This window comes from Myxine glutinosa, chromosome 11 (genome assembly GCF_964187855.1).
Source record: "Myxine glutinosa chromosome 11, kmMyxGlut1.1, whole genome shotgun sequence".
Lineage (NCBI taxonomy): Eukaryota > Metazoa > Chordata > Myxini > Myxiniformes > Myxinidae > Myxine > Myxine glutinosa.
This window is the reverse complement of record NC_136271.1, coordinates 32054064-32081059: the sequence shown is the minus strand read 5'-3', so window position 1 is coordinate 32081059 and position 26996 is coordinate 32054064. Positions and strand designations below refer to the sequence as shown.

Here is a 26996-nt window from a genome sequence, read left to right as displayed (position 1 = left end):
CAACTTGACATGTATAACAGGGAGAATGACAGGGCAGAGGCAGAGCGTGCGGCAGCAGCAGAGAGAGAGCGTGCAGCAGCAGAGAGAGAGCATGCGGCAGCAGAGGGAGAGCGTGCGGCAGCAGCAGAGAGAGAGCGTGCAGCAGCAGAGGGAGAGCGTGCGGCAGCAGAGAGAGAGCATGCGGCAGCAGAGAGAGAGCGTGCGGCAGCAGCAGAGGGAGAGCGTGCGGCAGCAGCGAGAGAGCATGCGGCAGCAGAAGCTGAACGCGTCAGAGAGCATGAGTTGCGAATGTTGACTGAACGACTGCGGGCAGAGGGGTCTGCTGCAAGAGTCCCGGAAACTGTTCATGTTCGTTTGCCGGACTGGACGGGAGACACGAAGCCAGAAGCGTATCTGGAGATGGCGGAGAAGTTGTTGGCTGCCGGTGGCATTGATGAGAGCTTGTGGGTCGGCCATCTTGTGAGCCATCTATCTGAGAAGGCGAGGGAGGTATATGCGAGGATGGCAACCGAGGACGCAAACAAATACAGGGCATTGAAGGCCGAGATTTTGAATGCCTATGCGGTGTCCGCATGTATTTATAGGAGAAATTTTTTCAGCTGGACTCGTGAGTCCAGTCAAACCTATGAGGAACATTCGCGGGCCTTGTTGGAACAGCTGCAGAGATGGTTCAAGGGGAGCAAGGTTGAGTTACCTCAAGCGGTTGCGGAACTCCTGGTGCGTTACCGTATCGATCAACAGCTTCCGCCTGACTTAGCATTGTTTCTTGTCGACAAAGACACTGTTTCCTTGGCAGACTGCGTCAACCTTATTGATAAACATGTTTTGGCGTGCAAAATGCTGCAAGTCACGCAGTCGCTTCGTAAGACGGAGGAGTCTGCGATCAAGACCGCCCCCCGTCTGCCCGGCGGCTGGATCGAGGGGAAGGGTTCTCCGATGACCTCCACTGGGGGCGCTCGCGAGCCGCAGACCAGGGCAGGGCCCTGGTGCGATTTCTGCAAACGCGTGGGGCACGGTGAAAACCGCTGTTTCTCTAATCCCACCAGTCCGGCCTACCGAGGCAACCCTCCTGTTAAGTCGGAGGGAGATCAGTGGAACTCATCCGCCGGGCCCTCGCACACGACGGTGGCATCGGTGACCGAGGTCACTGCCACCGGGGCTAATTCCATTCATCCACTGCATCAGGAGTATTCAGGGACAGCCTTAGTGGGTGGCCCCGATTCGATGCTGAAGTTTGAGACCAAATACCTTCGGGATACTGGGGCGACACGGTGTGTTCTCCGGGTGGGGGTAGTTCCGGCCTCTCAGATGCGTTATACCGGCGAGTATACCCTCCTTCGGGGCATTGACCGGGTTCTTGGCCGGTACCCCCTTGCCCTCCTCGAGGTCCGGAGTGACATTTTTAAGGGTCCAGTGACCTGTGTGGTAGTACCCTACTACCCTATACCCGGGGTCTCCTTGCTGATTGGCAATGATGCCATAGCCAGGGAGGAGTCATTGACTCTGACCTGTGGGGGGGTCCCTAGAGCCCAGAGTAAACAGGCGGAGAGAGTGGCGGAGTCAGACATATCTTCACTCTGGCCCGAGGAGCCTAGCGCCTCGACTCCAGTTTCCGACGGTGACGTTGCGTCAGCTGAAGTCCACCCGAGCCTCCCGTCAAGCCAACCTCAGGTGCCGTGCTCCTCAGGGACCGCTCCCGCCATGTCGCGATTCAGCAGGAACGCTAATGCTAAGGTATATGTGGGAAACCTGGGCAATGGAGCAGCGAGAGCCGAGCTAGGGAGGGTCTTCGGGCATTACGGACCACTCCGCAACGTATGGGTTGCTCGGAACCCACCTGGATTCGCGGTTGTTGAGTTTGAAGATCCACGAGATGCTGAAGATTCGGTCAGAGCCCTTGATGGAAGGTTAATTTGCGGATCGCGGGTGTGCGTCGAGATGTCGAATGGCATGTCGCGGCGGCCTCGTTTCAGACGCCCTTTGGTCCGCAGGCCGTTCGACCCGAAAGATCGATGTTACCAGTGCGGTGAAAGGGGTCATTACGCATATGACTGTCGTTCTCGACACCGGAGGAGAACCCGCCGCTCTAGGTCTCGGTCCGTTTCCCTCCTGTAAATGTTTCCCCACCTTGAGTTTGGCTCCCTTGTTTCTCTATTGTGCTTTGGGTGAAGTGTAACTCTTGTGGGGTAGAGGTTAATGGGGTGTATGGTGTTTAATATTGTGTGTGAAAAAAAAACAAAACTGGTTCATTGTTTACCCTGTTAACGCCTGTTAATTGCCTGTTGCGTTAATAAGTGCGTTATTGTTGCGTTATTGTGTTGCGCCATTGCGTTGCGTTGTATTGTTGCGTTGTTTCGTTATTGTTGTTAACAAGTGTTAGTAATTGTTAATTGCGTTAATTGCCTGTTAGCAATTCCCGCCATCATCTTGCCATGTGATTTGCACCTACTACAAATACTGGTTTTAAAAACGCCGTCTATTCGACGGGGTTTTTACTTAGGGGGGGAGGACTGTGAGAAACCCCCCCGGTGAAACCACCTTTGTTCTCACCCAAATGAGTGCCCCGCCCACCACTGACGTAACCTCCTTGGAGCCTCACGCGATTGGGAGGCGAGTCGGGACGTGATTGGTGGAGGGTCAGAGAGCGCGGCCGCCATCTCATGATACGGACGCAGCTCGGAGGTTCGAGGCCTCGAGGCGAGGGAACTTTCGTTACGCCTCACGACAGCGAGTTGTGCTGATCGTTTATAGTTATGGATTGTACGAGTGAGTGATTCCGGAAGAGAACGAGTGATTCCCGGAGATCGTAGATTGGAACTGTGAGTCCTATATTGCCTGCTTCGTGTTGGAGCTCCTGGCCGACCGTTCCTGGCGGCCTTGTGTGGTATTCCATCCTGGTATCCTTCGAGTCCCGGAGCTCGTCGATTGGAGCCGCGAGGATCTTACCTGCGTCTTGTTGGAGCGTCTGTGGCCGACCGTTCCTGCAGGCTTGTGCAGCCTATTCCATTTGTTACCTTTCATGGTTTTTGTGATCGAGCCAATAAAGTATCGTGCCTTACCCCTAGAAGGCCGATTAAAACACAATTGTGTTGATTACGTCTCTTTTGTCCACTCCGTGGATTACTTGAAGCCCGGACATTCACGTCCGTATTCCGTGCTGGGAACATTTACCAGGCGGGATCACGACAATATATATATATATATATATATATATATATATATATAAGTCCCCTACCGGTGTACACCGGAGGGGACTATAGGTTTGCAATCAGTCCGTCAGTCACGCAAAGAACAGCTTTCCGGACTTTTTTTCAAACTCTTAATGCTAACGATTTCAAACTTGGCACATACAGACTTGGCATTTAATATGGAATATATTTTTTTCTTGACTTTGGTTTCCTTTCTGAAGTCAGAATATCAATCTGTTGAGTTTCTTTTACACTTTGGTGATTTATTTGTTAAAAGACCCATGTCACTGATTGTCTGTTGCAGCAAGAAGTCAACAGGATTTTATCACAGGTGGCGTGGCAAAATGTACGGACAGGTGCATTTGATGATTGGCTTCACAGTCGGGTATACAAGGGTTGTTGCGTTCTGTATTAGTGGAAAACAACTGCTGCACGTCTCCAAAAGTTATTGCCGCTTCCTCTGGAGATGGTCTGTCAACTCGACAATGCTGTTTGTCATGGAGTGGTGGCTTTACGAAATTCCGGTATGAAACAGCGTGCTATTGCTCGGCAATATGGCATCACTCAAGGTTAGGTGTCAAAGATCCCGAAACGAAATGCTCAGAGGGGTGTCCCTCCTCCAATATCGAGGCCAGGACGTCCCCGCAGAACCACAAGAAGGGATGATCGCCAGCTGCACCAGTTAGTCCGCAATGGCCGTACCAAGTCAACTAATCGGCTTAAGGCTGAGTGGCAGCAACTGACAAATGTGCCGGTATCCAGAAGGTTAGTCAACCAACGACTGGTTCAAGCAGGCTATCGTGCCAGGCGTCCCCTGAGAAAGCCACGCCTGACAAGATAACACCGCCAGTGCCGATTGCAGTGGGCCAGAGAGCACCGTCAATGGCAGCCGGGACACTGGAATCATGTGATCTTCAGTGACGAGTCTTGATTTCTGGTCTATCGTCTAGATAGCCATGCCTGAGTGCACAGACAAGTGCATGAAGCCTACAACGAAGATTGTATAGTGCCAAGATTCCAAGCTGGAGGTGGTGGGGTGACCGTTTGGGCTGCTTTTCATGCAGGGGGAAAAACTGACCTGGTTGTTCTGAATGGAAACCTAAACCAGTTCAAGTACAGGGCCATTCTGGAAGAAACATTGCTTCCATTTGCTCGTGTCGCCTTTCGAGGAAACTTTGTCTTCCAAGATGACAATGCATGGCCTCATCGTGCTCGCATGATCCAACACTTTCTTGCTGACCGTGGTGTAGAGCATATGGAGTGGCCTGCCATGTCCCCGGATATGAATCCGATAGAGAACTTGTGGGCAGAATTAACGTGTCAAATCGACAACTTGGACCAGCAGCCCACCACTGTGCATGAATTGCAGCAGGCTATTGTCACTGCATGGCAAGTGATTCCTGTCCAAACCTTGGCAAATCTGGTTGACAGCATGCCTCAACGTGTACGTGCTCTCCTGAATGCTCGTGGGGGTTACACGAAGTACTGAACTGTAATTTTACTGTCCGTAATCCCAGTCGTAATTTAACTGTTCTCCCCTATGGGCTGGTGCTCCTGCCTCACACCTGGCTCGGCTTCACGCTGTTGAATCCAAAGCTTTCAAAATCATTGGAATCTCCCGCGATGAAGCTATCTCTGAGGGCCTTTCACTCACTCACCGCAGGCAGGTAGGTGGCCTTTCTGTCTTCTACCGACTCCTCTCCGGCCTTGCTCCCCCAGCTCTCTCTGTGCTCTGTCCCCCAAATATTTCTACAGGTCGCACAAGATCTGCCAGCAACCCTCTGATGGTTAAACTGCCGAAATCTCGGCTCTCTGCTCACCTTCACTCTTTCATTCCTCTTTTCTCCCACCTGTGGAACAAACTCCCACACTCCCTTCAATCCCTCTCCTCCCTCCAGGTCTTTAAAACAGCTGTTCACCACCATCTCTTATCTTCTCCCATCCATAACCTTGATCTTTTCTACTCCCACTAATTCACCCCAGATCCACCTTGTTTGAAATTCCAACTTCTTTCCTGGAAATCCTGGCAGTGTCCATATGTTTATACCTCTCCCACCCCCCCCCCCCTTCACATGCCTCCCCCCCAAAGCCCTCTCCCTCCCACAGATCTCTCAATGTCTCCATGTCTCTCGGTCCCTGCTCTCAAATGTTGTGTTTGTGTCCTTCCCCCTCTCTCCCAATCTTGTCTACCGCTCCCGATGTTATTTGTTTTATGTGTCTGTTTGTCTTTCTGTGTGATTAATGTTCGCTCTTTCACGAGCCTCGATCTTGTATACAAAAAAAAAAAAAAAACTTTTGTTTTTGTTTAAAAAAAATTGGCTAATGTGCAAAATAAAGAAATACTTCTGGAAAACGTACAGAAGTTTAACACATTACTGTCCGTGAATTGAGTTCGATATCAGTTTACATCACTTTCAAGGATCAATTTATTTGCTTCGAAATGTCAAATGTGGTTTTTGTTTCTTTTGAAGGTCACATTAACAAAATCTAGACTAATTTCAACATAATTCCAATGAACTTTTGGTTCTAAGACATCTTGAAAAGTAAGTTCACCCCCACCAAAAAAATATTCCATATGAAATGCCAAGTCTGTAGTTTCCTCATGATAAGTTACATATCATGTTCGAACTTCACGACGTTTCGATCATTTTTGACAAAGTTATGGCACTTTCAACTTTGTGAATTCAGCGAGCATGACGTCATGCGTCACATGGTTTCAGAGTTATGACGTTTTTAAGCATGAACCTTTAAAACCGAGCTCCTCCCTCATTTTTGATCCAATCGAGGGGAAACTTCACAAATCTGTTAAGCATGTCAGTCTACTAAAATGTCCTTTTGGAATTTGCGATAGGGCACGTGGTTTGGCAGATATCGTTAATTAAACGAAAATTTTTAAAAAAATGGATATCTTGAATCGCTAGTACCTCAGACCGTGAGTTGGTAATTATATAATTCACACAGTGCAATACGTGCAGGCTGCTCCACGGAGTGACCTTGCGGGCTTATCAACGAGGCGAGGCGTGACACATGTCTCAGCATACCTCAGATCAAGTTTGAAAACCAGCATCAACCGTGCATAAATTTGCATATTCGATCATTTTTGACAAAGTTATGGCACTTTGAACTTTGGTAGGGGACATGTATTGCAGCGCAATACTCAGAATGCTTGTTATTATTATTATTATTATTATTATTCTTTTTCGGCCATTACTCCACAGACTGGAAGGTCTCCTTCCTCGGATCGGCAGTGGTCCGCAGACCGGTGGTTAAGAATCTCTACTCTACAGTATCGAAGAAACACAGAACCTTGATATTGGAGACCAAACTGGACGTTATAAAATGTTCTGATAAAGGTGAAACTCGCTCCCAAATCAGTCGTTCATTACATCTTAATCGTTCCGACGATCGGAACAATTGTCAAGGACATGACAACAACATTACTGTACTTTATTTTACAGACTTACGTTTTATTCGTATTTATTACAATTCGTGGGGATTGAAGGGGTATTATTAACTATCATTTATTGCAAATGTACAATATTTCAGCTTAATAATGTGTTAAATCGGCTTTCATGGGCTGGTTGTGAAAACGAAGCACCATTTCTAATACCGTCTATGGTAAATTGAATTTTGACTTACAAACATCTGACTTGAGATCGATTGTTAGGAAAGCAACCCCTTCGTAAATGAAGGATTCCCTGTTCCAGTAAAATCTTTGTTCATGGTCTTTAAAATAATTATGAATTTGATCTGGAAGCCCTTTCCCAAACAGGAATACAAGATGAGGTCATTTGACTCGTCACATTGCACCACACCCCAGAAGTCTTAAATAACGAGATTGCCGTATTATTAAGCAGACAAGGGAACAAGAAAAACATTTTTGTGCAAGGAATTGTGAGTTTGAGAATGGCTACACTGTTCAAAAATGCTTTGATAACCCTTCATATCAACACAGGGTTTTTGCTGGGCTGGCAAGGAAATCCAATTACACTTGGTAAGTTTGTTCCATCGTTTTATCCAAATGTTAATTAAACCTCCCGTTAATGCGCAGTACCATGCATGCAGTGCTCCAGATGTCCGCTGCAGTATTGTACCCAGCACCAATGAGAACTTCAAGGGCACGATACTGACGCGTCTGAATATCCTCTGTGAAATGCTTGTGCTGGGTGTGAATATGAAACACGAACAATCAGGTAAAAAACAAAACAAAAAAAAACATTGGTCCATGTCAAAAACAACAATATTAGCATATTAATAATGGTAACTCACCACCCAGCAGGCATTTCCAAGGTCAGCAATCTTCACCTTGATTTTGTTTGCATTGCTGGCATCAAGAAGATTAACGACAAGGTCAGAGGAGCAGGCCACACCTACCCACCCCCCACCGAAAAAAAAAAATGGAATAAGTTAGCAGGAGAACAAGCATTCTGAGTATTGCGCTGCAATACATGTCCCCTACCGGCAGTGTGAATTATATAATTACCAACTCACGGTCTGAGGTAACTCGGCTAAACATTATCCGATTTGCACCAAATAAAGTTCATGAATGGTTGCACAGACCCCGACTTCTCAGTAAAAGTGGAAACAGAATGTAAATCGGAGTTAAAACAAGGAATATTAACAGCTTTGACTTACCGCACTCCAAATTATAGTCCGGAAAACTGTTGGGGAAATTACCAAAGTTCAAAGTGCCATAACTTTGTCAAAAATGATCGAACGTCGTGAAGTTCGAACTTGATCTGTAACTTATCATGAGGAAACCATGTACCAAGTTTGAAATCATTAGCATTAAGCGTTTAGAAAAAAAGTCCAGAAAGCTGTTCTTTGCGTGACGGACTGACAGACTGACAGACTGACAGACGGAGGGGCGGCGTGAAAACCCAAAGTCCCCTCCGGTGTACACCGGTAGGGGACTAATAAAGGATGTTCAAGGTAAATTGGAAGGTAGTTGGGATTCACCAAATACAGTCTCATATGTCTGTTTACTGTTCGGTGGGCTCCACATCAACACAATGTCTTTGAAAACGACAGCTGTTGTCTTATTGAGACCAAAAGCTCAACTGACCACACATCGCAAACCTCACCGCCTCCAGCTTTTGAGGGTGCCAGGTCCCGTCATTGGCCAACAGAAGCCAATGCAACTATGGAATGTCCTAAAGAATATTGTGCTTCAGTTTGCCTACAGGAACTCCATCCTTCACGATTTATTACAATTCGCGGGGATTGAAGGGGTATTATTTACTATCATTTATTGCAAATGTACAATATTTCAGCTTAATTATGTGTTAAATCGGCTTTCATGGCCTGGTTGTGAAAACGAAGCACCATTTCTAATAGTCTATGGGAAATTGAATTCCGACTTACAAACATCTGACTTAAGATCGATTGTTAGGAACGCAGACTTAAATGAATGTCTTCACAAACAACTCATTCTGAAGAAGACCCCGAGCACGACAGCTGAGAGCTGGAGCTGTGAGAACGTCCAATGCACACTTTGTCGTAAATAAAGTTTTCTTCACAAGACTTGGGAATGCACGTCATCCACAGGAAGCCTGGTGTTGGCTTCACAGTTAGGGTGCCGGCTTGGGATCCTAGGTTCCTGGGTTTGAATCCCGGTTGATCCCTGAATTAACGCCAGGGGGGTTGACTCAGCCTGTCATCCTTCCGAGGTCGGCAAATTGAGTACCAGTTCACTGGTAATTCCCTGTGTGTCGCAAAAGGTGACTAACAAACAGGGTTGGTGGCAGGAAGGGCATCCGGCCATAAAACATTCCTTCAAAAAGGGGACCACGGTGCCCCAAAAAATACCAACCCCTGCTCTGCGGGGGAAAATGGCCTCTAAAGGTGGTTCAGTTGCCTACAGGAAACATGGGTAAGAGTCATGGTGCTCAAGAAGGCAAAGGATGGACAAAAGGTATTGACTGATACTATAAAATGACAGTTATTGTTATATACTTTAGCACATGACTGTTATCACTGATATTTTGATGAAATTTTGCTCCAAAAAGGGCCAAAACGAGAAAAATAAAACAAAAAATGTAAGTAGTGCAGACATATTTATAGGTCCACTGTAACAGGTCTCAGGATGTGTTAAGTTGAGCTTCCCTGTGCCCCCCCCCCCCCCACCCCCAACTCCGGGCCCATGCAGCATGTTCATAAACAAAGCACAAAGGCTGACAGCCCTGATTCTGAGCACACAGAGCTCTGGAGTATACTGACAACACTCACATCGTCGTTCACGCAATGACCCCGGATATAAATAAACAAATAAATAAAGACAAAGACAAGCAAAAGAAAGCATGACCATCCTTTTCTTGCTAAGATTATATCTACCTCCTCAAATATCTTGTCATCCCACACCCTTCTTACCCTTGAGGCCATCTCTTGTGCTGTAAATGTCAGCAGTGCGACTGCGTTCCCTGTCATGCGTGTGCACCTCCACCAAACTCCCACTCTTGACCGCTTCGGAACCATTGGACGATCCAAGTGGCACCGAGCCAATGTGCTTCGACGGAGCAGAGCACGACAGCTGAGAGCTGGAGCTGTGAGAACGTCCGTTGCACACTTTGTCGTAAATCAATTCTTCTTCACAAGAGACTTGGGAATGCACGTCATCCACTGTCTCTGCAAAGCAATTGGTAATGGTGCAAGCAGAGGAAACGGGAGTGGGAGAACCAAATGTTAGATCACAGAGAATACAAATACCCTAACAATGGATGCAATGATCGACTTAAAGTTACCATGTGCTTGTCGCAAGGATCGACATCCAGGAGTCCATATCACCATGGAGCTGCTCAAAAAGTTCAACACTTGCGTAGTATACCATGGATATTTTACATCAAAACAAATGCTGATGGAAGGAAGTAAATTCCACATTCATACCTCCCCCTCCTCCAACCTTCCACTTCGCTCTGCCCCCTCCTCAAACAACCCCTCACTGTGCCTCATCCCATCAACATCAAACCTTTTGTCCTCATCCTTCCCTTTCTCCGAGCTCTTCTGCAATTTCTGAAACACTATCGACAGCTCTCCCTAACTCCCCCTACCCCCCTCATCTTACCCTACCCCTCCCCTGCCCTCCACTGTACCCTATGCTCTTCCATCCTCTTCCTTAACGGTATGGACCTCAAACATCCGGGGCCTTCGCTCAAACCTGACTGATCTCTCCATACAGGTTGCTTCTGACAAACCAGACTTGATCTGCTTAACAGAAACTTTCCTCCTTCAAGATGTCTCTGATTCCCTAATATCTCTTCCTGGTTACCAAAAGGTGGGCGGTCCGCTTCGAAAGTCCGCTTATCCGCTTATCCGCTGCAGCGGACTAACGTTTTCGAAGCGGATAAGCGAATCGGAACAACCCCCGGAAACCGAAGCGGATAAGCGTAAGCGGCCTACCGAAAAATTAAAGCGCATCGCGATTCGCCAAATCAGCCGTTAGCCTGAGCCGTTACCCTAGAATTGTGAATATTTATTTAAGTGAATAATAAGTGAAAACTGAATATTTTATTGGATGCTAGAGCGGCAATAACATCAAGATGGAGAGATTTCTGACTCTCCAGCCCAGCGGCAGTGCCAGGGACAGGCACACGAGCGACGCAAACCAGCAGTCCCAGCACAGCGACATCCACAACCCGGCGGTCAACATGATGGGGGACGTGTAGACTCTGTTGACTAGTAGACTCTCTTGTCAAAGAAAGGACGGGCAAATTGATTTTTCTTTAATGTAACTTGCATATATTAAAATTATATTTAAATTAACTGTAGAGTAGAGTAGAGTCGAGTGGAAAACTTTATTTCAATAAATTTTGAATAAAATTTATTTTAATAAAAATGTATATTTTTGATCTTAAAAGCTTTGTTTGTCTTTGTAGTAGTTAGAAATGGCTATTTAGGCTTAAAAAGCATTAAATTCCCTTTAGAAACGTCAAAAATCGCTTTAAAAACGTCGAAGCGCTTTTAAAAAATCGAATCGAAGCGGATAAGCGGATAACCGGTAAGCGGACGAAGATTTTCGGCCGCTGAAGCGGATAAGCGTATCGGACTACACGGGCTGGCGGAGCGGATAAGCGGTAAGCGGACTTAAAATTTTCCGAATTGCGCCCACCTTTACTGGTTACTCCCTCCTCCGGTATGATACACGTGATCCTCATCCTAGTGGTGGGGTTGCTATCTTTATCAAAAACTCTCTTCCTCACTCTCCTTGCACTGCCCTCTCTCCACCTCACCCCAGGAGTACCTCTGGCTACGGCTTCCTCTCCGCTCCCACCTTTTGTTCATATGTGTTCTGTACCGTCCTCCAAACAGTGATGACTCCATTTACATCTCCCTGTCTGACAACATGGACCAACTTTTATCCACTCACCCCAACTCTCCCTTTCTCATATTTGGCGACTTCAACTGTCATAATGCCAGCTGGCTGGGTGTAAGTACCTCTCTCACCAGCCACGGCACCTCAACAAAGGACTTCTGCGACTCATTGACAAAGGACTTCTGCGACTCATTGTGACTGACACAATCTGTCAATTTCCCGACCCAGATCTCAGTTAATGGTACATATTCTCTTCTAGACTTGGTTATGACAAACTTCCCTGCAAATGTCTGCTGCTCTTCTTCTGCTCCAATCGGTTCATCTGATCATTTCCTTGTTAAAGTGGACGTCTCTCTGGCCGTTCTCAGAGAGCCTCCTCAGCGTCGACGAGTCTGGCATTTCACTCAGGCCGACTGGCATTGTCTGCAAACAGCCATCAATCATCTTGACTGGTCTCCCATCTCTACTGCCTCTGACATCAACTCATCCTGGGATTTCTTCCAAAGCAAACTGCTCTCTCTCATGCACAGATTTATCCCATCTCGTCTTCAGTTGTCTTACCCTTCCTCCCGTCCATGGTATACTGAATCTTGTGGTGAGGCAGTTGCCCTGAAACAACTTGCCTTCGCCTCTTGGAAGGCTAATCCAACTGAAGGACATCTCGGTTCCTTTCACAGAGCTCGGAACAAGTGTGTGTCTCCCCTCATGAGAGCCAGGAAACAATATCTCTCTACTCTCAAGAGTGAAATCTCAAACCTGTCTCCTTCCTCCAAATCCTGGTGGCATCTGGTCAAATCTGTTTCTGGTGTTTGTTTCCCCTCCATTACCTCAAACGGCTACACAGCTGACACCGCATGTGACAAAGCCGTATGCCTCAACTCTGTGTTTGCCTCAAAATCTTGTGTCCCAAACCCATCTCTCTCTGTACTCACCTTACCCATCGTACACAGCTGCTCCTGGACTCTGTGTCCTACTCTCCTGACAAGACTCTGATTCTGCAACTGGACCAAACGGCATCAGCCCACGGGTCCTAAAATCCTGCTCTGCTGCTCTATCTCACCCTCTCTCTGTTCTCTTCACCCTCTCTTTTGCTCAAGGTCATCTGCCATCTGCTTGGAAATCAGCCAACATTACCGCTTTACACAAAAAGGTGCAAAAACAGATCCCTGCAACTACAGACCAATCAGCCTGCTCCCAATAAGCAGCCAGGTCATGGAATCCATCATCGCTTCTGATATTAAATCCTTCCTCTTCTCCAATGGCTTGATCTCTGATCATCAATTTCGATTCAGACCAGGTCATTATACTCTGGAAATGCTGCTTCTGCTGTCTCAACAATGGATGGAGGTCCTCAACGCCAGACAGGAAATCAGAGCCGTCTCCATTGACATACCCCGTGCCTTCGATACGGTATGGCACACCGCCCTGCTCACCAAACTCTCCTCCTATGGTATCCATGGATGCCTCCAAACATGGCTTGTCGACTTCCTCTCTGGTCGCAGTAAACATGTGGCTCTTAATGGAATTCTCTCATCTTCCCTTCCTGTTCTGGCTGGAGTTCCCCAGGGTAGTGTTCTGGGTCCTGTACTATTTCTGGTCTTCATTAATGATCTCTCTGACTCTCTAGAAAATCCTCTCTATCTCTTTGCTGATGACTCCACTCTCTGCCGCTCCATATCTCAACCCTCAGACCGACAGGCAGCAGCCTCTTCACTCTCTGCAGACCTGGACAAAATCACAAACTGGTAAAACATGTTTTTAAATCCTGAAAAATCTCACACTCTCACTGTCTCTCCGAAAAGACCGTCTGGACAACCCTCCCATTTACTTTCTCAACAATCCTCTCAAAGAAGTTCTGGCACTCAAGCTTTTGGGTCTCATTATCTGCCATGATCTTTCCTGGGAAAACCACATTTCCAAGCTGGCCTCCAAAGCCAGTCGCCGACTGGGCATCCTCCGTCATAGAAAGTCCTTTCTGGGCACTTCTCAGCTCCTCACCACATACAAAGCTTTCATCCACAGCTTGATGGAGTACTTCTCTCCCATCTGGGCTGGTGCTCCTGCCTCACACCTAGCTTGGCTTCACGCTGTAGAAACCAAAGCTTTCAGGATCTCTTGGATTTCAGGATTTTGGGAGTATCTCCCGCGATGGTCGATTCTGAGGGCCTTTCTCTCTCTCACTGCAGGCAGGTTGGTGGTCTTTCTGTCTTCTACCAACTCCTCTCCGGCCTTGCTCCCCCTGCTTTGTCTGTGCTCTGCCCCAAAATATTCCTGCAGGACGCACAAGATCTGCCAGCAACCCTCTTCTGGTAAAACTGCCAAAATCAAGACTCTCTGCTCACAACACCATTTTTATTCCTCTTTTCTCCTACCTCTGGAACAATCTCCAACACTCTCTTCAATCCCTCTCTTCCCTCCAGGTCTTTAAAACAGCTGTTCACCACCATCTCTTATCTTCCCCCATCCAAAACCAGAATCTTTTCTACCCCCGTTAAAACACCCCAAATCCGCCTCTTTCAATCCCCAACTTCTTACCTGAAATTCCTAGTAGTGTTCATTTGCTTTCTACTCTGTACCCCCTCCCTCCTCCCCCCAGCCTTCCCCCTTCCACAGATCTAACGACGTTCCCGTTCTCCACTGTTGTTGTGCTTGTGTGCTTCCCACTCTCTCCCCTTCTTGTCTCCCACTCCCTTCATTGTATGTGTTATGTGTCTGTGCATGTTTTCATGATTAATGTGTTAGCTCTTACACGAGCCTCGATTCTGTATTTAAGAAAAAAAAGAAAAAAAAGAAGATAGCCTGCTCCCTGATGCAGCACTCAATGCTGCTTGTTTTGTAGAAAATCTGAAATTACAGTTCGATTTTGAGCCCATGATGGACCTAACCCATGAGGGGAGAATGTCGTCAAACTTGGCTGTACTAATATCAACAATGAACTATTTGTGCATTTTCTACAACTACCGGTAGTACACCCGCTGATTACGGGAGCTGCAGAAAGGGTCATTCCTCTTTGGGGTATATAGATGACAGTCGATCTACGGTCCGGTCTCAAGAACATTGGGTGTGTGTTCATTTACCAAGTTTCTTGTAGAGAGATCGCCAAGTGGTTAAAGCATTCGAGCAAGCACTCCATTCAAAAAACCGTTAAGGAACGGCTGGCTTGGCAAGCGCTAGCTAGCTGCTTGGTAAATAACCACAACCCGAGCTTCCTCCCTTTCAGTTTCGTTTTAAACAGAAGGAGCAAGTTTCAAAAGTTCACGATGAAAAACGCCACGTTAGCACCAGGAAGGGCCATGTTATTAACCCACCACTTATGGGGTACCTCGATTACAGTAGATCTTCGCTCAGTTGTGTAAGTAAAACTTACCTCACGCATGTCGGGATTCCTCCAAATTTCTTCATTTAGTGTTATAAACAGCATTAGTGACTGTTTAAAAAGCTAATCATACGTGTTTGTGGTTCATAATATTCATTAATGTTCATTACTTCTGGGAGAGGCCGTTGCTCCCATGAAAACGCCATGATAAGCTATTTATATACGTTGGCTCTCCGGAAAAAACCCCTTGGGGAGGTGGGATATTATTGGTATTATATTGTTTTGTAATAACATTAATATTATGCCATTATCGTTAGTTTTGTTATTCGAAGCGGCCTTGGAAAAACACCACGACAAAGCTAATTTAACATCGATATACACCTCAACACGCAACCCATTGACGGTAATGGTGGAGAAAACCCGCTCGGGGGAGAAAACCCCCTTGGGGAAGGGGGCAAATGAATGCGGTACAACCTTCATTATGTAACCCTTGGTCATCCTGTCAAGTTTGGTTGAGATTGGATGAGTAAGGACGGAATGTATTGGCGTCAAAAATTCATTAGGCAGACACAAACGGCGTATTTTAGTATTATGAAAGGTCTCCCCATCAACTTTGACCACCCTGGCCTTGGCTTCAGTAACAAAACCATTTGTTATATCGAGGATATATATCACTTTCTATTTCCAAACTTTCCAGCAACCAAGAAGAGGTCGACATCACATCACAAAAATAAAGGTGTGTGTGTGTGTGTGTGTGTGTGTGTGTGTGTGTGTGTGTGTGTGTGTGTGTGTGTGTGTGTAAAGGTTGTGTTTGTAAAGGTGTATGTGTGTAAAGATATGTGTGTGTGTAAAGATGTGTGTGTAGAGATGTGTGTGTGTGTGTAAAGGTTGTGTGTGTGTAAAGGTGTTTTTTTTTTTTTTTTTTGTATACTGAATCGAGGCTCGTGAAAGAGCTAACATTTATTTCACAAACAAATCAACCAGACAAACAAAATATACAAAAGAGGGAGCGGAAGCCAAGATGGGGAGAGAAGGGGAAGCACACAACCACAACATTTGAGAGCAGGGAGAAGTGTGGGAGGGAGAGGGCTTGGGGGCAGGAGGCGTGGGAAGGGGAGGGGGGGGGGGGGGGGGAGGGGAAAGTATGCATGTAAAGGTGCATTGTGTGTAAAGGTGTGTGTGTGTGTGTGTAAAGGTGCATCTTGTTTGAAATTCCAACTTATTTCCTGGAAATCCTGGCAGTGTCCAGATGTTTATACCTCTCCCACCCCCCCCCCTTCACATGCCTCCCCCCCTTCACATGCCTCCCCCCCTTCACATGCCTCCCCCCCAAAGCCCTCTCCCTCCCACAGATCTCTCGATGTCTCCATGTCTCTCGGTCCCTGCTCTCAAATGTTGTGTTTGTGTCCTTCCCCCTCTCTCCCCATCTTGTCTACCGCTCCCGATGTTATTTGTTTTATGTGTCTGTTTGTCTTTCTGTGTGATTAATGTTCGCTCTTTCACGAGCCTCGATCTTGTATACAAAAAAAAAAAAAAAAAAAAAAAAAAATTAAAAAAAAAAAATTTGTAAAGATGTGTGTGTGTGTGTGTGTTCCAAGGTGTGTGTTTGTAAAGATGTGTGTAAAGGTTTGCGTAAAGATGTATATGTAAAGGTGTGTGTGTAAAGGTGTGTGTGTGTATATATACATATATTGAAAATTGGGTCGCCACGTCAAAATCCAAGATGGCCACCATCATGTATGTCTGAACCTTGAGCGAAATATCATATCATAGCATGTTTTCTGCGTCTTCCACTTTGTCAACTCACATCACTTCACCGACGGGAGACCTAGGCGTAACGCTTGTTTTTCAAGATATTAATCTCACAAGGTTCAGACGTACATGGCGGCGGCCATCTTGGATGTTGACGTGGCGACCCAATTTTAAACAGCGTTCTTCCTTGTCCCTCGATACCCCCACACACCAGATTAGAAGTTGGTACTTCGCTTATTTTTCGAGATGTTTCGCTCAAGGTTCAGACATATATATGGTGGTGGCCATCTTGGATTCTGACGTGGCGACCCAATTTTCAATAGCGTTCTTCCTTATGCCGAGATACACCTAAACAACAACAAAAAAAAGTTGGTACTTCACTTATTTTTCAAGATATTCATCTCACAAGGTTCAGACATACATGGCGGCGGCCATCTTGGATTTTCACGTGGCGACTCAATTTTCAATAGCGTTCTTCCTTATGCCTAGATACACCCATACACCAGATTAGAAGTTGGTACTTTGCTTATTTTTCAAGATATTCAGCTCACAAGGTTCAGACTTACATGGCATCAGACATACATGGCGGCGGCCATCTTGGATTTTGACGTGGGTTGCACCCACACACCAAATTCGAATGCGGTCTTTCGCTTACGCACGCACGCCCACACGCACGGACGGACGGACGGACACACGGACGGAGGGGAAAACCATAGTCCCCCTTTCGCTCCGCTGTGCGACGGGGGACAAAAACACCTCACCACCACGAAATTAAAAACACCTCACAGCCATAAAACACGTAATAAAAACACCTCACCACCATGAAATTAAATACACCTCACAGCCATAAAACACAGAATAAAAAACACCTCACAGCCACGAAATTAAAAACACCTCACCACCAAGTAATTCAAAACACCTCACCACCACGTAATTCAAAACACCTCATCACCAACTAATTCAAAACACTCACCACCACATAATTAAAAACACCTCACCACCACGTAATTATAAATACCTCACCACCACGTAATTCAAAACACCTCACCACCATTTGATTTAAAAACACCTCACCACCACATAATTCAAAATACCTCACCACCACGTGATTCAAAACCACCACAACCTTATCAAAAACACTTCACAACCACGGAAACAAAAGTTTGAGGGAGTCGTTAAGTGACAACACAGACACTGCCCAGATGTGTAGATATATAGATAAATGACTGTACCCGTAATAAATACCTCACCACCACGTAATTCAAAACACCTCACCACCATGTGATTTTAAAACACCTCACCACCATTTGATTTAAAAACACCTCACCACCACATAATTCAAAATACCTCACCACCACGTGATTCAAAACCACCACAACCTTATCAAAAACACTTCACAACCACGGAAACAAAAGTTTGAGGGAGTCGTTAAGTGACAACACAGACACTGCCCAGATGTGTAGATATATAGATAAATGACTGTACCCGTATGTTTTGTCATGTTTGGTTTTGTCATGTACCTGTTTGTACCCGTTTTGTCATGGTTTAAACCAATCATAATTCAAACAATTATTTTGCACAAATGTATTTGTAATATACGTGATATCACATTTTATAAACAATTGAAGTTGAAAAAAAAAAAATCCCAAAAACATCCACCCTCCCAAAAAAAAAATTGGAAATTTTTTCAAAACAAATACCTTTAGGACATACTGACGGGAGAGATATGTGCATTCCAAAAGTTTGGTACGATTTCACAAAAATTTGAGAAAGTAGTTCAGTGACAACACAAGACAGACGCTGCACAGATATATATATATAAAATACATACTGATATTTCAGATACACACTGAATGTTTTTTTTTTTACACACACACACACACACACACGCACGCACGCACGCACGCACGCACACACACACACACACACACACACACACACACACACACACACACACACACACACACACACACACACACACACACACACATACACACGGTCTTCAAGACACCTGTTGACCACCACTTCAGGTCATCTCCCATCCAAAGCCATGATCTTTTCTAAACTCGTTAAACCACCCTCACCCTCTCAAAATTTTGCTTGTGTACCACCCATCTTGTCCACCACTTGCGCTCTCCCCAAACCCCCATCGTTACGTGCATCCCTCATTTGTCCATGTCTGTCTACCTTCTCCCTCTGCCCTGTTATTGCTGTTTCCCCTTTCTCCTGTTGTTCCCTTTATGTTGTGTCCTGATCTGTTCTGTGTCCTAGCTCTTCCACAAGCCTCGACCATGTATGTTAAACAATTTGCTATAATGGTCATTAACTTCCAAAACGATTGTGTTCACCAATCATGACATGACAAGCTAGCGAGTTGCGTATTTTTACAATGTCCCAAGCAGATACTGTCCATCTTTTAGGTTTGCAAGACGTCAAGCTTTCTAGAGCTGTTTGTCGCAATTTGTGCACCAGGAAGTTACACCATGCTAAGACATGACTTGTCCACTAGACGATGTTAATGCCGACCTTGATGTTCTGCCAAGCTAGTGGGGCCATGGAGCTTCAATTCAGTTCGGCCCGATTCCCAATAACAAAAGGTATTGGTCGCCTAATGGAGACAAGGCAAACGTGGCCTTAAAGAAGGCAAGATTTTCTTAAAGTTACCACTGGATAATTTACATGTACACAATTACATCTGAAGACAGCTGGCTTTGAGTCTTCTCCAAAGGAAAGCATCCTCTACAATGTAGCAGACGAGTAACTGCACCAGAACACATGAACTATTTTCCAATGCAAGTTTCATATCACCTCATTAACACATAGGGAAGAGTTGACGAAAGAAAGAAGGATAAGACGTGTAGTGTAACACACCTCCAAGTAAATCATCCACTCTTTCCAGATGGGTCTTCCTCAGCACTGAAGTGTCCAATTGCGTCGGCACAGAAATCTGTCCATTTTCTCCGACAAACAGGTCTCCACCTTCCTGCAACCGCATGCAATTGTGCATGGCCTCTGTGGATCTTTCCAAAATCTCAAGTCTCTCAACCATGGCTCCTTTATTTGAGTCTTGCGTTTTCCTCTTGCTGAACTTCATATTCTCTTCCAAATCTAGTCCCAAGTCTTCGCCAACTGGTACCTCAATTATTTCAACATCTTCCCAACCATCCTCATCGTCCTCTTCATACTCTACGCTAAAATCGAAATCTGCTTCAGCCTTTATCTCCTTGTCTGATATACAGTGCTGCTGATGATGCTGGGCAGGCTTTCCTTGTGGCTGTGGCAATTTCTCAGTTGTGATGACATCAGGTGTTACAATCGAGACATCCGAGGCAGGTGTCAGCGCAGGAGAAACAGCTGAAGAGCTGGTGGTTGAGGACTGGGGCACAGCTTCTGTAACCTCTGCTTCACGCTCCAATTGCTCAATATCCTGCATGCGCTGAGACAGCAAGAGAGCCATCTTCCTCTGCTTCTTCTTCAATCTCTTCTTCTTATTTCGTGACATTTTCCCCTCATCCTGCTGAAACATGCAAAAGCAAAAACATTTAACACGAATCATGAAAACAGAGGTAAAATCCTGGATTATGAAAGGGATGGACGAAGGGGATGTCAAACATCCTAAATGCATATTTTATTGGTATTGTTTTCTGCCGATGTCGAGTCGACCGCTTTTGATGAAATTGCTTTTTGTAAATTTTGGAATGAAAGGTCTGTGTGGAAGAGACCATCATAATTAATAGCGAAAAGCTAACTGCCCACACAAGCTTACAATGGACATCACCAATCCATTCCTTGCTAATCTACTCCAACTCATTTTATCGATCAGTTTGGTTGCCATTATTTCTAAACTTTAATATTCCAGCATTAGAGTAATGATGTTGTGCAGTTGACAAAAGTTACAACCTTTCTCATTCAACCGGTGTTATTTTTTCATCCAAAATGAGGCAAACTTAGCATTCAGTTCATTTTTATTATTTCCAATTTTAATCAATCAAACAAAATAAAAGAACCATACATATGATGAAAAGAGTAGAGGAACCTGAATAAAAGCATGGCTGGTAAATGTCAGGTCCCTTACAATGGATTGTTATCAAAGATACGAATAGACAGAAATAAAGAAATATTGTGACATAAGATATCTTGAGGCACATTGGACTCCAGAGGAAGCTTATTATAATGAGAAGAAGAAAAAGACATAAAATGTCATTGTCCCCACCATGGTTTTAGTAATTTTGCTGTATGGAGTTAAAGGCTGTCAGACGACCATCTTTGGTCAGATGACAAAACAAAATCTTCTGTATGTATGTATGTATGTATGTATGTATGTATATATATATATATATATATATATATATATATATATATATATATATATATATATACTCATGTATTGTATTTGCGCCAAGTTTGAAGAAAATAGGTCCACATGTCCGAGAAATGGATGGGACACGTCTATGTAACAAGATGGCCGCCGGCCTGCCATCTTGGATCTGTTCTCAGAAAGAAATGACGTGCATATGTAAAGCCATCATTCATTAATTATCTATGTGCAAAGTTTGAACAGGATCGGTAATTGCATGTCCGAGAAAAGGTTGAGGACGTGTTCAATATCGGGTTTTTTTACAACTAAAATGGCCGCCAGTCTACCAATCGGCAATCTTTTATCAATCGTAAAATAAAGCGAAGTGCACGTATATGCGAGGCAGGAACGCCCCGTGGACGAGCGCTGCTTGCCGCTGGAGCATGGTGAGGCCTGGTGGCGCATGGAACCAAGTGGACTGCGGCCTTCTCCCCACACGAAAACGGGGGCCTGGGCGATTGCAGACGACGCAATCAGATCAGAGACGACGCAGAGAACGATCAGAGCTAAGTGAGTTAAGTTAGGGGAAGGGAAGGGGGAGGGGGAGGAGGAGGGGGAGGAGGAGGGGGGGGAGGAGGAGAGGGAGGGGGGAAGGGGTAGGGGGAAAGGGAGGGGGAGGGGAGGGGGAAGGGAGGGGGAAGGGAGGGGGAAGGGAGGGCAGGGGAGGGGAGGGGGAGGGGGAAAGGGGAGGGGGATTCATATCGCATATCGCACATATCGCACAAAATTTAATTCATATCGCACAAAACACGATCGCACAAAAGGTGAAAAAACGCAATCGCTTTTCGCTCTGAATTACGTGCAAACGCGTGACGGAAATCACCATCGCCCAGCATCGAGTGCCAACCAAGATGGCGCCCGGTAGCTGCATCTCCACCTATGTGGTGTGAATGGCAATGGTCATTCTATATATTTTCCATTCAGTGGTCTGGCAGCGAGGATGGAACATCACATGATCGCTCTGAGCGAATCAGCGAGCTCCTCTGGCACATGCTGGGATTCCGTGTACTGTATCATGTTCCTCGCTGAAATGCGCTGAGGTAAATATGAATAAAAAATATGGATCTCGTCAAATATTTTTAAGTAGGCCATGTCCTTCCCAGGCTCAATGGTCATGTCTATGCCAAATATCAAGCACGTGAGCCTCTCCGTTTAGGAGTCTATCGGTAACACACACATACACACGCACACGCACACACACAGTGTATTATTTATATAGATTTCATTCTCTGTTTATTTGTTCGGGATTAAACCCGTTTGGTTTTATTCAACGCTTTATCCCGGTGTGTACCCTGGTTAGAATAGGTACACCGTATCCCTGCATGTCGTAAGAGGCGACAAAGAGGGTTGGCGTCAGGAAGGGCATCCGGCCATAAAAACATTGCCTCAAAAAGAGAACCATGACAATTACAACTACAGACTTGGCATTTAATATGGAATATATATTTTTCCTTGACTTGGGTTTACTTTCTGAACTCAGTATATCAATCTGGTGAGTTTCTTTTACCACTCGGTGATGTCGTTGTTGATAATAACCATGTCACTGATTGTCTTTCGCAGCAAGAAGTCAATAACAGGATTATATCACTGGTGGCGTGACAAAATGTAAGGACAGGTACATTTGACGATTGGCTTCACAATCGGGTATATAAGGGTTGTTGCATTCTGTATTAGTGGAAAACAACTGCTGCACGTCTACAAGAGTTATTGCCGCTTCATCTGGAGATGGTCCGTCAACTTGACAATGCTGTTTGTCATGGAGTGGTGGCTTTACGAAATTCTGGCATGAAACAGCGTGCTATTGCTCGGCAGTATGGCATCACTCAAGGTCAGGTGTCAAAGATCCTGAAACGAAATGCTCAGAGGGGTGTCCCTACTCCAATACCGAGGCCAGGACGTCCACGCAGAACCACAAGGAGAGATGATCGCCAGCTGCACCGGCTACTCTGCAATGGCGTAACCAAGTCAGCTAATCGGCTTAGGGCTGAGTGGCATCAACTGACATATGTGCCTGTATCCAGAAGGCTAGTCAACCATCGACTGGTTCAAACAGGCTATCGTGCCAGGCGTCCCCTGAGAAAGCCACGCCTGACCAGACAACACAGCCAGCGCCGATTGCAGTGGGCCAGAGAGCACCGTTAATGGCAGCCAGGACACTGGAATCACGTGACCTTCAGTGACGAGTCTAGATTTCTGGTCTATCATCAAGATGGCTGCGTCCGAGTGCGCAGCCAAGTGCATGAAGCCCACAACGAAGATTGTATAGTGCCTAGAGTCCAAGCTGGAGGTGGTGGGGTGACCGTTTGGGCTGCTTTTCATGCAGGGGGCAAAACTCGCCTGGTTGTTCTGAATGGAAACCTGAACCAGTTCAAGTACAGGGTCATTCTGCAAGAAACATTGCTTCCATTTGCTCGTGCAGCCTTTCGAGGAAACGTTGTCTTCCAAGATGACAATGCACGGCCTCATCGTGCTCGCATGATCCAAAACTTTCTTGCTGACCGTGGTGTGGAGTATATGGAGTGGCCTGCTATGTCCCCGGATATGAATCCGATAGAGAACTTGTGGGCAGAATTAATGCGTCAAATCGACAACTTGGACCAGCAGCCTACCTCTATGCGTGAATTGCAGCAGACTATTGTCACTGCATGGCAAGCGATTCCTGTCCAAACCTTGGCAAATCTCGTGAACAGCATGCCTCGACGTGGACGTGCTCTCCTGAATGCTCGTGGGGGTTACACAAAGTACTGAACTGTAATTTTACTGTCGGTAATCCCAGTCATAATTTAGCTTTTGTTTTTGTTGAAAAAAAATTTGGCTAACGTGAAAAATAAAGAGATACGTCTGGAAAACGTACAGAAGTTTAACACAGTACTGTCCGTGAATTGAGTTCGATATCAGTTGACATCACTTTCAAGGATCAATTTATTTGCTTCGAAATGTCAAATGTGGTTTTTGTTTATTTTAAAGGTCACATTAACAAAATCTAGAATAATTTAAACATAATTCCAATGAACTTTTGGTTCTACGTCATTTTGAAAAGTAAGTTCACCCCCACAAAAAAAATATTCCATATTAAATGCCAAGTCTGTACATATGGGCAGGGTACAGCCCAAAGTGGAGATCGGTTTCTGAGGTTTGGGACATGGAATGTAGGGACAATGACAGGGAGATCAGGAGAAGTGGTGGAAGTATTGGTCAGAAGAAGAGTGGACATATGTTGTGTGCAAGAGACGAGATGGAAGGGAAGTGGTGTGAGAATGGTGAAGGGTAGGCAGGGACAGAAATACAAGTTTGTGTGGCAAGGGTGCCCGGAGGGCGTGAATGGTGTTGGTGTCCTGTTTTCTGAGGAGTTTGTAGACAGTGTGGTGAGTGTGACGAGAGTGAGTGATAGGTTGGAGATGGTGAAAATGATGATTGGAAAGCTCTTGGTGAACGTCATCTCGGGATATGCTCCGCAGGTTGGTCGGAGCGATGAAGAGAAGGACAAGTTCTGTTGTGCGATAGAGAAGCTGATGGAAAACGTGAAAGATGAGGAAGTTGTTGTGGTAGGAGGAGACCTAAATGGACATGTGGGATTTGTGGGAAGGAGTATGGACGGTTTTGCGGGAGTTCATGGGGGTTACGGATATGGTGTGAGAAATGGAGAAGGTGAAAGGATTTTGGAGTTTGCTGATGGAGCTGATTTGTAATACTCAGTTCCAGAAAGGGGATAATAAGCTTGTTACATACACGTCAGGTGGGTCGACGACAACCGTGATCAAGGTGATCCGGGCGGAGGAGGCCGTTTCACAGCACCACTTGGTTGTCTGCGACATAAGGGTGAAAGGTGCGAGGAGAGCTCGGCGGGTGAAGTACCAACCAAGAATGAAGGTGTGGAGGTTGAAAGAGGTGACAGTAAGGGAGGCATTAAAAGAGAGGCTGAGTATGGTAGAGGATGATGTGGTTGAGCTTGAACGTGGTTGGATGTCAATGAAAGATAGTCTGTTGGGAGCCGTTGTTGAGGTATGTGGATGGACAAAAGGACCACCGAGACACTCGGAAACATGGTGGTGGGATGATTAAGTTGGAAAAAGGATTGACGAGAAGAGGAAGAAGTTCAAGGAGTGGCAGAAGGCGAAGGGTACGGGAGCAGAAAAAGCAGAGCATGAAAGTTATAAGGCAGCCAAGAAGGCTGCAAAGAAAGAGGTAGCAAAGGCGCAGGAGGCATGTAGGAAAATGTTCGGAGAACGCTTGGATTTGGAAGAGGGTCACAGAGCGGTATTCAGGATTGCAAAGCAGATAGCGAAAGAGAGGTGTGATGTGATGGGGGTGAGTTGCTTGAAGGATGAAGTGGGACAAATCGTTGTGGACCCAGATGGAATTAAAGGAAGATGGAAAAGCTATATGGAAATGCTGTTGAATACAGAGAATGAATGGGATGGCAAAATAGAGAGTAACCCAGTTTCAGGACCGGCAGAGAAGATAACTGAGAAGGAAGTTGAGGAAGCGATAAAAGCAATGAAGAGTAGAAAAGCGGGAGGGCCGACGGGAGTTGTGGGAGATATGTTGAAGGCAGCAGGAAGTTGGGGTGTGAAGAGAATGACAGAGATCTGTAATCTGGTGGTGAAAGAAGGCCGCATTCCAGTGAATTGGGAACTGAGTACCCTCGTCCCTTTATACAAGGGGAAAGGTGACCCTCTGGAGTGTGGCTCGTACCGAGCGATAAAGTTATTGGAGCATGGAATGAAGGTATTTGAAAAGGTGTTGGAGAGGAGGATAAGGAAGAAGGTTAAGATCGACGAAATGCAGTTTGGATTTATGCCAGGAAGAGGAACGACAGACGCGCTCTTTATTGTGAGGCAGTTGCAGGAGAAGTACATGGAGAAGAGGAAGAAGTTGTTTCTTGGGTTTGTTGATCTAGAGAAAGCATTCAATAGGGTTCCACGCGAAGTATTGACATGGGCATTGAGGAAGTTAGAAGTGGAGGAATGGTTGATCAGAGTAGTGATGGCAATGTACAAAAGAGCGCGCACAGCTGTAAGGACGAAGGACGGTAACAGTGGTGAGTTTGAGGTGAAGGTGAGAGTGCATCAGGGGTCGGTACTAAGTCCACTACTATTTGTAGCTGTGATGGAGTGATTGTGGGATTTGTAGGTGTAGCTGTAGCTACATTGTAACATTATAACATTGTAACATTGTAACGAACATTGTAACAATTAAACTTGTAGCTGTGATGGAGGTGCTGGCTCAGAACGTAAAGGAGGGTTTACCGTGGGAGTTGTTGTATGCAGATGATCTGGTGTTGATTGCAGAAAGTATGGATGGACTGAAGGAAAAGATGAACAAGTGGAAGGAATGTATGGAGACAAAAGGTCTGAAGGTAAATATAGGAAAGACGAAGGTGATGGCAAGTGGTAAAGCATGTGGTGAGGTGGAAAGAACTGGGAAGTGGCCATGTGCTGTGTGCAGGAAGGGTGTCGGAGTGAACTCCATTCAATGTACAATGTGCGCTGAGTGGGTTCATCAAAAATGTAGCGGTCTGAGAGGGTCATTAACCAGTGTGGCAGCTACATTTAAATGCAAGGTGTGCACAGAGGGAGCTGCAGATGGAGGAAATGTTGAGTTGGATCTTGGAGACGGCGTGAAGCTGGAAGGTGTGAAAACATTTTGCTACCTCGGAGACATGCTGAATGGAGAAGGTGGATCAGACTTGGCAACGGTTGCTCGAGTGAGATGTGCATGGAAGAAGTTTCGGGAACTGAGTGGCGTGCTGATGAGGAGGGGAATGTCGTTGAAGCTGAAGGGAAAGGTTTATGCTGCATGTGTGAGAAGTGTTATGATTTATGGGAGCGAGACATGGGTCATGAATGCAGAGCAGCAACGAAGGCTGGAAAGGGTGGAAATGCGAATGGTTCGGTGGATGTGCGGAGTATCGTTGAGAGAGAGGAAGACAAATGATGAATTGCGAAAGGTGATGGGAATAGAGCCTGTGATTGATGCTGTGAAGAGGAACAGGTTGAGATGGTTTGGTCATGTGTTGAGGAAGGATGAAAGTGACTGGTTGAGAAGAGTGATGGAAATTAATGTAGAAGTAGA

At 45.8% G+C, this 26996-nt stretch overlaps 1 protein-coding gene across 4 annotated transcripts in view; it reads right to left on the bottom strand.

The window, feature by feature from the left end:
• The window catches only part of SRPK2 (SRSF protein kinase 2), an 85655-nt gene that overhangs the window by 7279 nt on the left and 51380 nt on the right, over window positions 1-26996 (bottom strand). For 3 of the 4 annotated variants that reach the window (XM_068130423.2, XM_078786519.1, XM_068130425.2), the window contains 4 exons: window positions 19436-20081; window positions 9558-9812; window positions 7458-7558; window positions 7243-7350 (listed from right to left, as the gene is read on the bottom strand). In XM_068130423.2, the coding sequence (XP_067986524.1) occupies window positions 7243-7350; window positions 7458-7558; window positions 9558-9812; window positions 19436-20081 (1110 nt within the window). The remainder of the gene's footprint in view (window positions 1-7242; window positions 7351-7457; window positions 7559-9557; window positions 9813-19435; window positions 20082-26996) is intronic. The other variant, XM_068130424.2, reaches the window with a different exon arrangement.